The sequence below is a fragment of the Euleptes europaea genome, chromosome 1 (genome assembly GCF_029931775.1).
Source record: "Euleptes europaea isolate rEulEur1 chromosome 1, rEulEur1.hap1, whole genome shotgun sequence".
Classification (NCBI taxonomy): Eukaryota; Metazoa; Chordata; class Lepidosauria; order Squamata; family Sphaerodactylidae; genus Euleptes; species Euleptes europaea.
The window spans coordinates 16558561-16573367 of NC_079312.1; the positions used below are offsets into that span (position 1 = coordinate 16558561).

General features: G+C 49.0%; 1 protein-coding gene across 1 annotated transcript in view; it reads left to right on the forward strand.

The window, feature by feature from the left end:
* The first annotated feature begins 2511 nt into the window (after positions 1-2511).
* The window catches only part of LOC130494078 (uncharacterized), a 34532-nt gene continuing 22236 nt past the window's right edge, over positions 2512-14807 (forward strand). Inside the window, exons 1-7 of the mRNA XM_056867728.1 lie at positions 2512-2934; positions 4187-4351; positions 6609-6704; positions 7746-7976; positions 9270-9292; positions 11818-11936; positions 13156-13188. Of these exons, the coding sequence (XP_056723706.1) occupies positions 2512-2934; positions 4187-4351; positions 6609-6704; positions 7746-7976; positions 9270-9292; positions 11818-11936; positions 13156-13188 (1090 nt within the window). The remainder of the gene's footprint in view (positions 2935-4186; positions 4352-6608; positions 6705-7745; positions 7977-9269; positions 9293-11817; positions 11937-13155; positions 13189-14807) is intronic.

Below are 14807 nucleotides of genomic sequence, written 5' to 3' on the forward strand. Positions count from 1 at the left end.
CTTGGAAGATTCCAGCCACAAAATGGCAGCTTGGTAGGTGGAGCCAGTCACAGAATGAAATGGAGGCTGAAGTTGGTTCCCAGTTCCCTATTCACATTTCCTAGTTCCTTATTTGTGAGTCCAAAAACAAATATTGGGGGTAATTTTAAAGCTCTGTACCCTAAAATAAGGCTTGGCCCACCACATATCCTACACCCCCACATTCAAGGGGCCTGGCCCTCCAAGTGTTTCCCGGTCAAATGCCCAATTTTTTTGCTACCTGCTCCAAAGTGGAGTGCCCTGAGGACAAATGCACTTGCAGAAAGTGGGGGGGAGGGGGAGCTGCACCCCAAAACAATCTGGACCACCACGAGTCACACATCTCCAGAGTCTGTCCCTTTAAGAAGATATGCAGTGGTGCCTGGTCCAAACACTGGTTCTGGCACCACGAGCTTTTGTTTAGGTTGCTCCAAGAAGCTTAGATTAAGAAGGTTTGAATAAAAAACTGGAATAGCTGCATTCCAAAATAAGGCACAGACCACCATATAGCCTCGACCCCCACATCCAGGGGTCTCTGCACACCAAGTGGACCTATGCTGTTTCCTGGTCCATTTGGAGGGCTGAGTCACCTGAATGTGGAGTGTAGGATATGTGGTGGTCCAAATCTTATTTTGGGGGTGCAGAGCTTTCAGATTATCCTCAGTGTTTGTGAATAAGGAACTATTGGTGCCAGAGGAGAGGTGGGTGTGGTTTCTGAGCTGTTCGGGATGTGTCTGTGTGAAAATCTAGCTTTAGGAGAGCGCATTAGAAGCACATGGTTCTGCTGGGAGGGGCTCATGGTTGAGTGGGGTGAGTCAGCCGCCTGCTGTTGTCTGGGGGTACAGCCACAGCTATCCAGGGTTTTGCAGAGTGCACCACAAGTATGATCACCTACCCACTGAGTGGAAATCATGGGTGTGAGCCCAATGCATGAAGCTCTTGGCTCTCAGAGGGCAGGTTCATTCCCTTGAGGCTAGGATTTGCTGACCTGGAGAAGCAGATGCAGGGAGAGATTTGGGGAAGAGACATTCAGGGACTTACCAGAACAGTTCTACTGTGCTATTGTGGAGGGTCTCATGGTTGGAGGGTATCAGTGTGAGGAGGATGGATGTGATACCTTAGAAGGAACCTCTTCCTTGGGTGATGGACCAATGTCCTCTCAGACTGAGGATACTCTTCTGCGGTTGGGGGGAGGTGGGTTTTGATAGTAGAACCCTCCATTTCTATTTAGGGTCTGTCATTCTACTCTGTCAACACTACTCCCAGGGGCAGTCATTCCAGGTCCAAACCATGTCTTCTGCTTCCAGGGGCTGTCATTCCCCTGTGGGGACCCAGGATACTGGCGGAGGTGGGGGATGGGTTGTCAGCCCCAGGCTGGAAAACCTCTGGAGATTTGGGGATGGAGCCTGGGGAGGACAGGGACCTCTGTGGGGGTACAATGCCATAGAGTGCACCCTTCAAAGCATCCATTTTCTCCAGGGAAACTGATCTCTGTAGTCTTGAGATGAGCAGTAATTCAGGGAGATCCCCAGGCCCCATCTGGAGGCTGGCATCCCTGGGCCTCATTCTAGTCTCTGAGCACTTATCCTACTCCCAGGGGCTGTCATTCCACTTGGAGGGCTGTCATTCCACTCCTAGAGCAGTGTCGCACGGACTAAAGACCTTCCTTCAAAACCAATTTTGCATTTTCATTGCAACTTCTGCCTGCTGTCTTATATTCCAATGAGCCAATGCAAGGCAATTGTCATTCCAGGCCCCCATTGTAGCCAGTGGGCATGCCAGTATCTCCCTTTGGTCCCCTTGGGCAATACTATGTCATTCGTTCCAGTACATCCCTTCCCAGGCTAGGGAGTGAGCGCTGATCTCTGCCCCAGACCCGGGAAGCATCTCTCTCCGGCGCTAGGAACATCCCATTTCAAAACCTTGGGATTTTTCAACCCCCTGGGATTCCTTCCATTGGAGGCGGGCGCTTGCAAATACGAGGCCAAAGGAGACGCTACCAAGGTTTGCCTTCCGTCCCAGGCCCTTTCTCTAGAGCAGTGGTTCCCAACCTTTTTTTGACTAGGGACCACTAGGACTTTTTTGTTCGGTGCAGGGACCCCAAGGTTCAAAATAAAAATTCCGGGAATTTGAAAATAAACTTTAATCATAACTGTTAGTTAAACATTAAACTTAGAATTATATTTGAATATATATATTTTATAATAGAGAACTTTTAATTGAAAATATTAATTTATTATGAGTTTATAACTTTGTTTCGCAGACCTTAATTTAGTTCTCGCGGACCCCTGGGGGTCCACGGACCCCTGGTTGGGAACCAGTGCTCTAGAGGGTTTTGTGCTTTTCTTTTTGCAGGTAAGCCCAGCTCTATCGTCAGGCCGTTGATGCCACATATGAGAGTCCCTCGTTTGCAGGAAGGGGAACGCCCCGTCGCTGCTTTGGAAAGCGTGAAAACGAAACGGACTACTCTCCCTTCCCTTCCTCGAAGCAGCCATGGCGGCTGGAGGTGCCGTCCAGGAGCTCTGCGAGGAAGCCTCTTGCTCCATCTGCCTCGACTATTTCAGGGATCCCGTCATGATCGTTGAGTGCGGCCACAATTTCTGCCGCGCCTGCCTGACCCGCAGCTGGGGGGCGCCGGGGGCCGAGGCTTCCTGCCCTCAATGCAGAGGGCGAGCTCGGAAGAGGAACCTCCGGCCCAACCAGCAGCTGGCAAACTTTGTGGAAATAATCCAGAAACTCAGTCTGCAAGAGGGAAAGGGGGCAGAAGGCGAGGGGGGCGTCTGCGAGAAGCACCAGGAGCCCCTGAAGTTTTTCTGCGTGGAAGACGAAGCCCCCCTCTGCGTGGTCTGCAGCAGATCCGAGGAGCACCAAGACCACCAGGTGATTCCTCTGGAGGAGGCTTTGCAAGAAAAGAGGGTGGAGGAGACTTTCTTGCATCCTTGTGTGTGGCTTAACATTTCCTTTTGGCCAAAGCTCTCTCAAGCTTGTGGTCGTTCCTGCTTGCTGGCTTGTTACTATTGATATAAAATATGAATATATGATATTATATTATTTCCCCCAGCCACAAATGGGCTCGCAAAGCAGCTGCTAGTAATAAACGGATCAAAAAAGGCGCTTGAGGAGGGGGTTTTCCGTCATAATGGAAAGGAGGGCCTGGCTGCCGCTCCTTCTCTTCCTCACCCCATCCCACTAGGAGACCATCCTTTGTGGGACAGGGTAAAGGCCAGAGCAGCCCAGAACAGGCATTAAACAAATAATAGTACCACAAAAAAAAAAAAAAAAAAAAAAACCAGTGGCTGCTTTCAAGACACTCTAGAACAATATTTTAGAGATTCAAAACGGAGAAAGAGTTTATTAACCCTTTCCAGGCCAAAATTCCCCCAGAACATGCATCTTTCCTTTTTTTTAAAAAGTGTCTAGCTACTTTTGTTGCAAATATGTTTTCCCCTTATATCTCTACAATGAAAAGGGAACAGTGAGACTACACTTGCCAGTAGGAAATAATGACACCACTCTTGCCAATAAGGAACAGTGAGACCACACTTGCCAACTGGGAACAATGACACTACGCTTGCCAATAGGGGATGAAGAAATGAAGGAAATCGCACTTGCCCATAGACAATAGGCGAAGGAATGATGGAAGGCAGGCTTGAAGGAAGGAACACCTGAGGTTCCTTCCATGATGCTGGCCCAATGGTGTTGTCTCAGAAGTGTCACCCACAGCTCCATGGTGTCAGGAACCGTCTGGGCAGGCCTCCCCTCATAAGCAAGTGACCCCTGACTTACATCATCACCACGCTCATTGTTAGATGCCTCAGGCACCCTCTCCACCAGGCGGACACCGTGCAGCCAGGGTGCCTATCTGACCTGTTCACCATGGCCCTGACCAGAGCATTTCTGGCTTGAAGGAGCCTCTCTGTCTGGTGCCCTCTTCTATCCATGGGCTGGCTTCGGGAGCTGTGTACTCAGGGGATGGAAGGTTGGATCTCCCTCATGGACACCAGCCCCACCGCCCCACCCCAGTATTTTTGGTGCTAGAGAGGATCCGGGAGCCTCTGTGCCCCAGGACTGCAGCTGACGCAGGGGGTCATTTATCTATTGCCTTTCAGTGGGGTCCATCCCCACTCTCAGGCTCATATAAATCCCATTTCCTTGTTTTTGGTATCAGGCAGTCGTGGTTGGTAGAAGAGAGAGAGTTTGCCAGAAGCACCAGGAGCCGCTGAAGCTCTTCTGCAAGGACGACAAAGCTCTCATCTGTGTGGTCTGTGACCGATCCAAGGAGCACAGAAATCATGAAACCCTTCCTCTTGAGGAGGCCTCCCAAGAGTACAAGGTAGGAAATCTACATGGTGGAGGTTGGTGGGGAAGAGCCGTGGATCCTTCCCTTCTCTTTGGTCTCTTTGTGGGGAACGGTCTCCAGTTTCTGCCTCAGCTTCTGGGCCCAAATTGGGGAGTGAAAACACCTCTTTGCTGCCTCCTTCCTGGTTTAGTGGCTCCCAAGATCATTACCTCCTTGCCCCTGCTAAGGCTAAAGTGGGGAGATTGACTGACTTCCTGTCTGGCTGTGTTGACGTCTGGGCAGCCCATTGTACAGTTGAGCTACAAGGGGGCAGCTGCCTGACTCTCAGTTTTAAACACACACACACACACACACACACACACACACACACACGGCTTTCTCAACTTCAATGACTGTCCTTGAGTTGCTGTTTGCCTGGGCGGGGGGGAATGTGTGCAGATTTGGTATCTGTCTGTGTCCCCTACTTGCAGGTAGTAGCTGTGAGGCAGCAGTTTAAATCAGAAGAAGACCTTTTGGGGGGCAGGAGAGCGACGCATGAAGCTGCCTTATTCAGAGTCAGACCCTTGGTCTGTGCAGGTCCCCTCTGACTGGCAGCAGCTCTTCTCCAGGTAGAGAGGTCTTTCGCCTCAACTGCTACCCATTCATTTCAAGCCGGGGATTGAACTAAGGATTTTCTGCTTCCCAAGCAGATACTCTGAGGGCCACTGAGCTATGGCCCTTCCACTGCACCATGGCACTACCAGGAATCCTCCCTTTCCCACAGCTGTGATTGCTTCCACACGAGCTTTCCCTGCATTGGTATTCTCTTTCTTGGAAGAACATACCCAAAGAGGGTTTGGGAAAGCGTAGAATGGAAGGTACACATTTCCTCCACCATCCCCAATCCAGTCCCCTTCCACCTAGCTCAGGGGTGGGGAACCTTTTTCCCCCCAAGGGCCATTTCGATATTTATAACATCATTCGCGGGCCATACAAAATTATCAACTTGAAAATTAGCCGACCAAGCCCCAAGCAGGCAGCTGCCCCAGATGACCCCCCCCCTGGTGCGGGCAAGCAGGCAGGCATCCAACCAGTGGTGCACTCGCCCACCTGGTGGCACAGGATGGTCTGTTGCACCAGCCAGGTGTAGCCATCCAACCGCATGCCGGAGTTGCTCCTGCTCTGCATGGTTGGGGCTGGATTCTACAGCCAGCTCCTGCTACCTCTGCCTGCAGGGATGAAATGATTGAGGACATACTGGCTAAGAAATTCCCCCGTGCACATTCTGGCCATGCCCCTTTTAACCCCTCCATTGTTGCCACTTCTGCCCCCAGCCCTCTTGTAGTACAGAGAGAATATGTTTCTCCATGGCCCGGGTGAGAAACACAGTTTCTTGGGCGTTCCTAGCAGCTCCAAAGCTAATGACTCTTCTGCAAGGGTGGGGGGGAAAGTTCCTTTTCTCGGCAAAACAAACTCACATCTGCCTTGAATAGAGGCTATTCCTGTCCATGGGAGGGGGCAGATCACCAGTCTTAGATCCTTCTGAGCTAGAGATCTGGCCAGACCAAATGATTTCGCGGGCCTTAAATGGCCCCCAGGCCTGACGTTCCCCACCCCTGACCTAGGAGCACCCCCCCACACGCACATACCTCCCAAGAGCTTTTTGCCATTTATGTCACTACTGGGTATATTACTGGAATGTTAACAGAATATAGTGATATACAGTTGAGCTGCAAGGGGGCAGCTGCCTGACTCTCAATTTTAACCCCCCCCCCCACACACACACAGCTTTCTCAACTTCAATGACTATCCTTGAGTTGCTGTTCGCCTGGGGGCAGGGGGAATGTGAGCAGATTTGGTACCTGTCTGTTTCTCCCACTTGCACACAGTAGCTGTGAGGCAGCAGTTTAAATCAGAAGAGCTTTTGGGGGCGGGAGAGGTACACATGAAGCTGCCTTGTTCTGAGTCCGGTCCGGAGTGTCCAGGTCCACTCTGACTGCCATTGGCTCTTCTCCAGGTGGAGGTCTTTCACATCAACTGCTACCCATTCACTTCAACTGGAGAAGCCAGGGATTGAATAATTTTCAATGCAAAAAACCCTCCTGTGGTGGGCTCAAGGGTGGAATGGGTGGGTAGCAGAATTGGCACTATGAATGTCTTCGCATTCTTGGTGGGTATCAGAGGCGAATGGGGTGCCACGTAGGGCAGTTATATCTAGTTTGGCCCTTAATAACAGTTATGCATCTCTTATGTTTTATAATAAACTTCTAAAAAAGGAACCAGTCTCAGTTTCGGGTCTCTCCTCCCCCAGGATCAGTTCTGCAACAGTCTGGAGATGCTGAAGAAGGAGAGGGAAAGAATTGTGGCGTGTAAAGCAGATGTAGTGAAGGAAAGCCAAGACTTGCTCGTAAGTGTCACTATGGCTTTGAAGTAAACAGTTCTAGGACTAGTATGGGTGGGTGGGGGGAGAATGGAGTACAAATAGCAGAAAAGTCAACCCCTCGAGGCAACCCCCCCTTTCAGTTTGGAAATTCAGTGCCCAGATGGTCAGTATTCAAGCAGACCAGGAGCCCCCAAAGATAGACTTAACATTGCAATGCTAAGCAGAGTTATACCCAGGCAGTGGGGCTAAGGATGCTGCAGAACTGCCCTCCTGGTGCCGCGGGAATGGGCTGCCCTGGTTGTTCACCTAGATCTAGAACCCCCTTTTTTCTTAAGTGTTTTTGTTCTTGAATCAGCTGACTTTCCAATGTGCTCTGTACTGTGGGGTAAATACTGAGTAGATGAACGTATGTGTCAATTCCCCATTTGTGTGCCTGCACCAACACTGCAAGCCAGAAGAAGTCCCTGAAAAGAGACGAGGGTGTGTCCCACCCACCCACCCCGAGAAATGCTGGGTAGAAATGCTGATAGATACTCCACTGATCCTGAACTGGGCCAAGGGTTGTTCAGCCATTGCTGATTCTAAGGGGGAAGGGGGAGAAGTGCTTGAGATACTCAGTGGCGTGTCGATCTTTTCCCCAATGAATTTTTTTCTTTCCCAGAAGGCAGCCAGGGAGACCAAATGAGGGGAAGGGACTTCTTAGATCTTTTCTCCGCAGTGATATTTTTACTCAAACATCATACCTTTCGCCTGTTGTGAAGTGGGGGGGGGGTGTCAGCATATGGAGGGTGTTTTGTTGGGGAAACAAATGGACTCAAGAAGCCCCTTCTATTCTCTGGGTCTTCTGCTGCAGTCATCGTCCTCTGTGGCTGAAAGAACCTCTCCAGGAGTTGGAGTGAGACGTACTTTGGCCCTCAGGATGGGTTCATGGAATTATTTCCTTTTCCCAGCCAAATGCTGATGTGATCACTGTGAAAGGCCTAAGTGCCCTTTCGACAGGAGTCCTCTGAAGAGCCTCTTCTCACTGCAAAGACCTGACCTGATTTCCTTCTCTTTCCATTCCAGAAGCAAGCTACAGGAGAGAAGCAAGAGACGGCAGCCAAGTTCAGGCAACTATACTCATTTCTGGAGGAGCAAGAGAAACTTCTGCTGGCCCGGATGGAAGAGGTGGAGAAGGAGGTGGCAAGAAACAGGGATCAGCACCTGACTGAACTCTCTGAAAAACTCTCCTCTCTGGACAGCCTCATCTGGGAGATGGAGGAGAAATGTCAGCAGCCAGCCAGTGAACTCCTGCAGGTAAGAGTGTGGCAGGAACAGCCCAGGCTCCCCTTTGGGAGAAGGCTGCCCCAAACCCTTTCTGTGCCTCCTTCGCTTGGGCAGAAAGCAAATGAGCCCAGTTTGTGTTGCTAGCAAGTTTTCATCTCTGTGCATGGGCTGCTTTCCCCTCTTACCCTCCCTGATAGACTGAGGCCACGTGGCTTCCATCTCAGAAGCAGAAGTGTGTTTGTGTGTCAATCAACAGTCTGGGGAACGACATTCAAGTCACACCAGGTAGCTCTTTCCCGACCACCAGGAACGAGGGTCATAGGCGAGATTTTCACAGCCAGATTTAAAAGGAGGATGTGTATATTGAGGTGAACGTAGCTCATACTTGTTGCGTGCAGTTTGGTGCACAAAAATGAATGCACACACACAACGGCAGCAACCAGTGGTAGGGGAGTAGCATCCACACACCCGTTAGTGGCACTGCTGTGCTAGCTGCTGCTGCCAACCTGTCACTTATGTGCAGTTGCAATGGCATTTGTGCCCAGACCCCACCTTTCCCTGCTGAGCCATATTACAATGCTGCAAGGAAAAGGGGGAAAGCCCTTTAAAGGGCTGAAAGGTGACAGAGTTTGGCTCTTCTCCTCTCAGCCCCTGTGGGCCCAGCATCCCCCGCCCCCATCAGAGGGCTTTTCTCAAGCTTTAAAGAAAAGGGCCATGGCTAGATTGTTCTAGTGTTGTAGCATTATAATGATATGTTGCACTAATATTTGGCTTTTAATTTAAAAGCAATAAAGTGCAGGCTGCACATTTCCAATTATAACTCTGCAACAAGGACTTTATTTACACAAAAATTAAAGCAGGGGTCCACCATGTTGTTTCAATTCTTCTGTAATCTAGCATTTTTTTAATCCTGGGAAATGCTCTCCAGTGGCAAGAAGGGAAATAACAGTGACACAGTGTTGCAAGGAATGTTGCTGGGCATGCCTCTGCATCCATAAATGGCCATGGGAGCTACTTGGAGGGCTTCCTGCCTTCCCATGTGAGGAAAATCCCTTTTGTGAAAGTAGCCGCTGTTGAATCACCAAAGGAGATCACCAACTCTCCTCTGAAATGTCTCCACTTTGTCTGCTAATGTTAACCTCACAAAGGTTTTCTCCCACTTTATGGAGATGCACCCCAGGCTTTGAGTGGAGTCTGCTAGCTGGACACTAGAGAAGGGCCAGAGTGCAGAATTTTCCAGGGTCTGAGGGGTCTTCCTGGTGTGGCCTTTTAGTAACCATTGAGGTCTCCCTTCTTTCTCTTTCTCTGCCATTTTTTTTTTAGGATGCCAGAAGTACCTTGCAGAGGTAAGTGGATCTTTCTCAAGAACCTTCTTTATGCTGGGAAGGGTGTGGGTACACTGTGAAGGTCCTTCAGGATGGTGGCTGAGGGACAAGTCGGTTGTAATTGGGATCATGGATCCCCATCCATCTGTCAGTGGCAAACAGCTTAAACACAGAGCCTCATCAACAGGAAATCATGAAGTAGTATTGGGGGGGGGGTCTGTTTTGACACCTAGCTGGAAAATCTCTAGAAGAGGGGTCCCCAACCTTTTTGAGGCTGCAGGCATCTTTGGAATTCTGCCCTGGTGTGGTGGGCGCAGTCACAGAATGGCTGGCACAAAATGGGTGCTGTAGGAGGCAGAGCCAGCCACAAAATGTTGCAGCTTCTCTTCACACAGAGAAGATCTTTTTGTTGTGGCAGCAGCTGTTTTGAAAGCAACATTTAAAAAACTACCCCAGGAAATACAGGGTTTGAGTCTCCTCAGCTACATTCGTTCCATAAAATGGCAGTTCCATAAAATGGAAACTTTATTTGGCCGAAATAATGCCTTGGTTGGCATCGGGACTGACTATGGGCATTTTAGAGGTGAACAGGGATATGACCACCCAACCCAATTCGATGTGCTCGTTTGTTAAGGAGGGTAGGGTGAGGCTACACATGAGGAACCATGAGCTGGTGTGTGCCATGTTTCCATCAGTGTTCCTGAATCCACCTAGCACTTAAATGTGCTGCTCCTACTCAGATTACTTCCTGGCTGTTTCCACACTGGCTGCCATGTGGTAACAACAGGGCTTCTGAAATAAAGCATTTGTTATGCTGAGCAACCCATGATGGGGAACACACAGCTGGTGGTCAGAAAATTTGCACCTCTTCTTTAAGTCTCCCCAGGTAGTTTCAGAGGAAGAAGTAACATTATTGGGGTTGAAGTTTCCACGCCTCCCACCTAGGGTTGCCAACCTTCAGGTACTAGCTGATAATCTCCTGCTATTACAACTGTTCTCCAGCCAATAGAGATCAGTTCCCCTGGAGAAAATGGCTGCTTTGGCAATTGGACTCTATGGCATTGAAGTCCCTCCCCTCCCCAAACCCCATCCTCCTCAGGCTCCACCCCCAAAACCTCCTGCCTGTGGCAAGGAGGAACCTGGCAACCCTACTCCCACCAGGGGCAAATGATTAAAAGAAACAAAAGGAAGGACACTTCCATATGGTGATGTCATGTGACCTGTTTCCTTCCACCGTCTCTCAGCCTCACTCTTGGGAACATAAGTAGAGCCAGGTGGATGAGACCAGTGGTCAGCTTGGTCCAGCATCCTGTTTCACACAGTGGCCAAGGGTTGCCCCTACCTGGCCAACAAACAAGGCGTAGAGGTTGAGGCCCTCCCCTGCTGATGCCTCCTAGCAGTGTTATTCAGAGGTTGGCTGCCCCTGGCTATGGTCACCAGGTCTTCTAGTTGCTGATGGACCCCTGCTCCATGAATCTGCCTAGTCCCCTTTTAAAGCTTTCTCTGTTCATGGCCATCACTACCTCAATCTACAGTGAATTCTCAACTTCATTCAGTGCCCCTGAGTTCTGGTATTATGGAAGAGGGATAAAAAGACATGAAGGCACTGAACCTAATTCTGCCCTCTATTTTATCCTCATAACATCCCTATCTGAGAGAAAGAGGGACTGGTCTAAGTTCACCCAGGGAGCTATATAGCTGCATGTGGGATTGAACCAGGGTCCTACAATCCTAGTCACCGGACACAAGAAGCTGCCGTACATTGAATCAGACCATTGGTCTGTCAGAGTTCGTATTGTCTACTCAGAGCAGCAGTGGCTCTCCAGGGTCTCTGGTAGAGGTCTGTCACGCCACCTCCTACCTGATCCTTTGACCTGGAGATGCCAGGGATTGAACCCAGGACCTTCTGCATGCCAAGCAGATGCTCTACCACTGAGCTGCAGCCCCTCCCTTAACTCTAAAGTCCAGAACTCCAACCACCCAGCTTTCTTTTTCTTCTGCTAGACATTTGCAAGGCAGATCTGGGCAGGGGGTGTGGGGTTGGTATTTTGAAGGCGAAACTTGGTGTTTGCTTTTTTCAGAGTTGGGTCTGGGTTCCCCTCAGCCACTCAAGAACTTTTGGTAATAAAGCAGAGCCTGTAGGGCCTTGAAATGCCTCTGCAGGGGAGGAAGGGCTCCTGCCTCCCCCCAGCCATTTTTCGTGTCCAGACAACCCTGGGGAGGGGAGTTACTTTCCCCCCAGCACAGTTTCTGCATGGGAAAATGGCTGGTGGGGTTACAGGAGCCCTTCCTCCCCCTGTGGTGGTTTTCTGAGCCCAAACGGCCTTTGTTTCATTTTTTAATGATTCCCTGTGTGGCTTTGGGGTCTCAGGAGCTACAGTGAGGTGGACGTTGCTCTCTGAAGAACCTCCCATCTTGCTCTGCATTCAGCCTCAGCCTCTGTCTCTCGGCCTTCTGCCAATTCCTTCCTCTGTTTCTCCGATCTGCCTGGGGCGAGGTGGGATTGAGAATTAGATGGATGGTACCTTGACATGATTTTTCTCAAGGTATGAAGAAAAAGAGGTGTTTGAGGATCCAGTGGCTTTTCTTCCTGCACAGAAGGGGTGCATCTTGGACTTCTCCGATCTAAATCTCTTTTTGGAGGGCATCAAGAATCAATTCAAAGGTAATGAAGAAACACTGCAGGGATTTCAGACTCTGCATTAGCTTGGACCAGATGTCTTTTAGGCTGCTTATATTGAGGTCCCCAACCTTTTTGAGCCCATGGCCCCCTTTGGAATTCAGACGCAGCCACAAACTAGCTTCCACTGGAAGTGGAGCCAGCCACAAAATGGATGCTGCATCGTAACCTTCAGTCACACAGGGAAAATCCTTCTGCTTTTGGTGGCAGAAGCTTGAAAGCAACATTTTTATAAAGCTGTTCAGCCAGTCAGAAGCCTTGCTTGGCAAAAGTTCCACCTCGCTCTGGCCTCTTCATTAAATACTTGATGGACACCAATAAAGGGATTGGTGGCCGCCTTGCTGGGGACCCCTGCCTTATATCATTAGCAGACCCAGGAATATGAGGAGTGTGCATACCAATTAGGTAGTTCACTGCTCTCTAGTTATTTGTGTCTGTGGACTGGCAGACTGGGAGGCAGTGGTGGAACCTAAAATGAAAGGGAAGGGGAGGAAACTGTCCCTTAAGGCATCCTCATTTAATGGCAACCCCCCCATCCAATCCCTTTCAGGAACACCTACCCCCATTCTCATTGCAGCATTTCTATGGCTAAATTGGACCTATCAAAACTTGAGCATGATGTAGCTGAGCCCACAGAGTGGTCTCAAGGCTCAGATAGTGCCCATAGAAATCAGTGGGTTTAGAAGGACATAATTCTGCTTAGGATGGCACTGTGCTAGCACTCTTTGGAAGGATCCTAAGTAGACCCTTGGGCCGCAGGCCTTAGCATACTTTCTATGAAGTGAATCTCCAGTCACTCAAAGTGACTAGTAGAAATAAAGGTGAATATTTCCACATAAATAACATTTGGAAATTTCCACCCAGAAGTAGGTGTTACTTAACCTTTCAGCCAAAACTCAGAAGAAATATGTACGCATGTGCCATCAAGTCACGAACAACTTATGGCAACTCCAGAAAGAGGTTTTCAAGGCAAGTGAGAAGCAGAGATTTCTTTGCCATTTCCTTAATCTGCAGAATCTTCTTTGGTCTCCCGTCCAAGTATCAACCCTGCGGATATTTCAAGATCTGATGAGTCGGGGCTATACCATGACATCTTCCCTCCCGGAGAGAAAAAGAGACCATATTATTTACTGATGTTTTTGTCACAAGATTTGTGATAAGCACAAGGATCTGCTGGTCACGTTTGTTTCTTTTGCTTCCTCAGAAACTCTGAATTCTGGACTTGACCTGCAGAAAGGTAAATCTTTCTTCATACACCGTTCAATTATTTCTTAACTCAAAAGCTTCACCTTACAATTTGTGTTCTTCTGCTTAGTGATTTTCCAGAGATAACATTACTGGATGTTCTTGGTTTGTTCCTCAACCTCTCTCCCTGCCTCAGCCAGTTCCTTTTTGTTCTGAGGAGGAGGTCTGTCAGGGTGAGGATGAAAGGTGAACTCTGAGGGGATGAACTGCCTCCTTTCACCTACCTGCCGCCATATTGAAACAATGAGAGAACGGTTGTCGGGCCTCAGCCCTTGAGGGCCTTTCAGAATCCTCCCCATGAGAGGCACATACCAGGTTGGGAATCCCATTTCTCTCAGTGGATTTCCTACCTGCTTTCCGGGTTTCCCTCAGCTTCAAGGTGCTATAAATTGTGTATTTGATCCACAGGGTTTTTTTTAAAGCTGCCTTTGTGGAATGGCAGTATATAAAGGCTGACGTCCAGCCTGCCCTGGTGCCGTTTTCCAGTTGTTCACATATAATTTGTGTTTGATGTTTGGGAGAAGAAGGGGAACTTCGTGCCTGTCACTCACAACCCTCCTCTTTAGCACTTCCGCCTCCCCGTCTGTCACTTGGATTCACACTTCTGGGCAGGAGGAGGCCGTCTCCTGAGTATATTTTAGAGTGAATTCAGACAGAAGGCAGATATTTCCACGTTGGATGCTGGCTTAGCTCTGTTTTGCTCCCTTCTTCGTAGGGTCAGTTGTTGGCTGATTTAAATGAATACGTTTTCAAACAGCACTGATGGTATATCGCAACATATCAGTCCTTTACCACAGCTTTCAGTAAATTTGCAGAACTCCTGGATATTAGATGTATGTGTGTGTTCAGGGCAGCAAAGTTTCTTTCAAACCAGTTCTGCCTCATTGAAAAGTTACCTCTGTTTTAAAAAAAATTTACCCTTTGGTGCTGCCAAATTTGCAAGTATCAGAGTAGCATTTTCGATGCTCTGCAAAATATATGTGAGGCGAGGAAAGCCACTCTTGATGCCTCAGGACATTTGTTGCTTGGCTGAGTTCCATAACAAAAGTCTTTGTATTCTTCTGTCAAAGGTGGCTATTGAGATATCTGTTTTTCCAGGCCAGGGTAGGTCATGCTTGAAGTATGATAACTCTGTGATGGTAACTCTAGTGCAGAAGGGCAGCTCTTTTTAAACTGCCACCGAGGACAGTACAAGAGGGCTTAGTTTTTGCAGTGGCTTCCCCCCCAGCTTCCTCAACACATTTGTGCACCTGCTGGGGTTTACCAGGTTTTCTCCTATCTTTCTTAAACCTGGTTTGCAGGAAAGCTTGGATGGCTGCTATGTGGGTGGGAAAATTCAGATTTCCCCAACTATGGCAGCCATTTTCCTGACCTTGTAGGTTATCCGGGCTGTGTGACCTTGGTCTTGGTATTTTCTTTCCTGACGTTTCGCCAGCAGCTGTGGCAGGCATCTTCAGAGGAGTAACACTGAAGGACAGTGTTTCTCAGTGTCGAGTGTGTAGGAAGAGTAATATATAGTCAGAAGGGGGTTGGGTTTGAGCTGAATCATTGTCCTGTAAAGTATTATAACTTTATAATAACTCAGGAGACAATAACTCAGCTCAAATAATA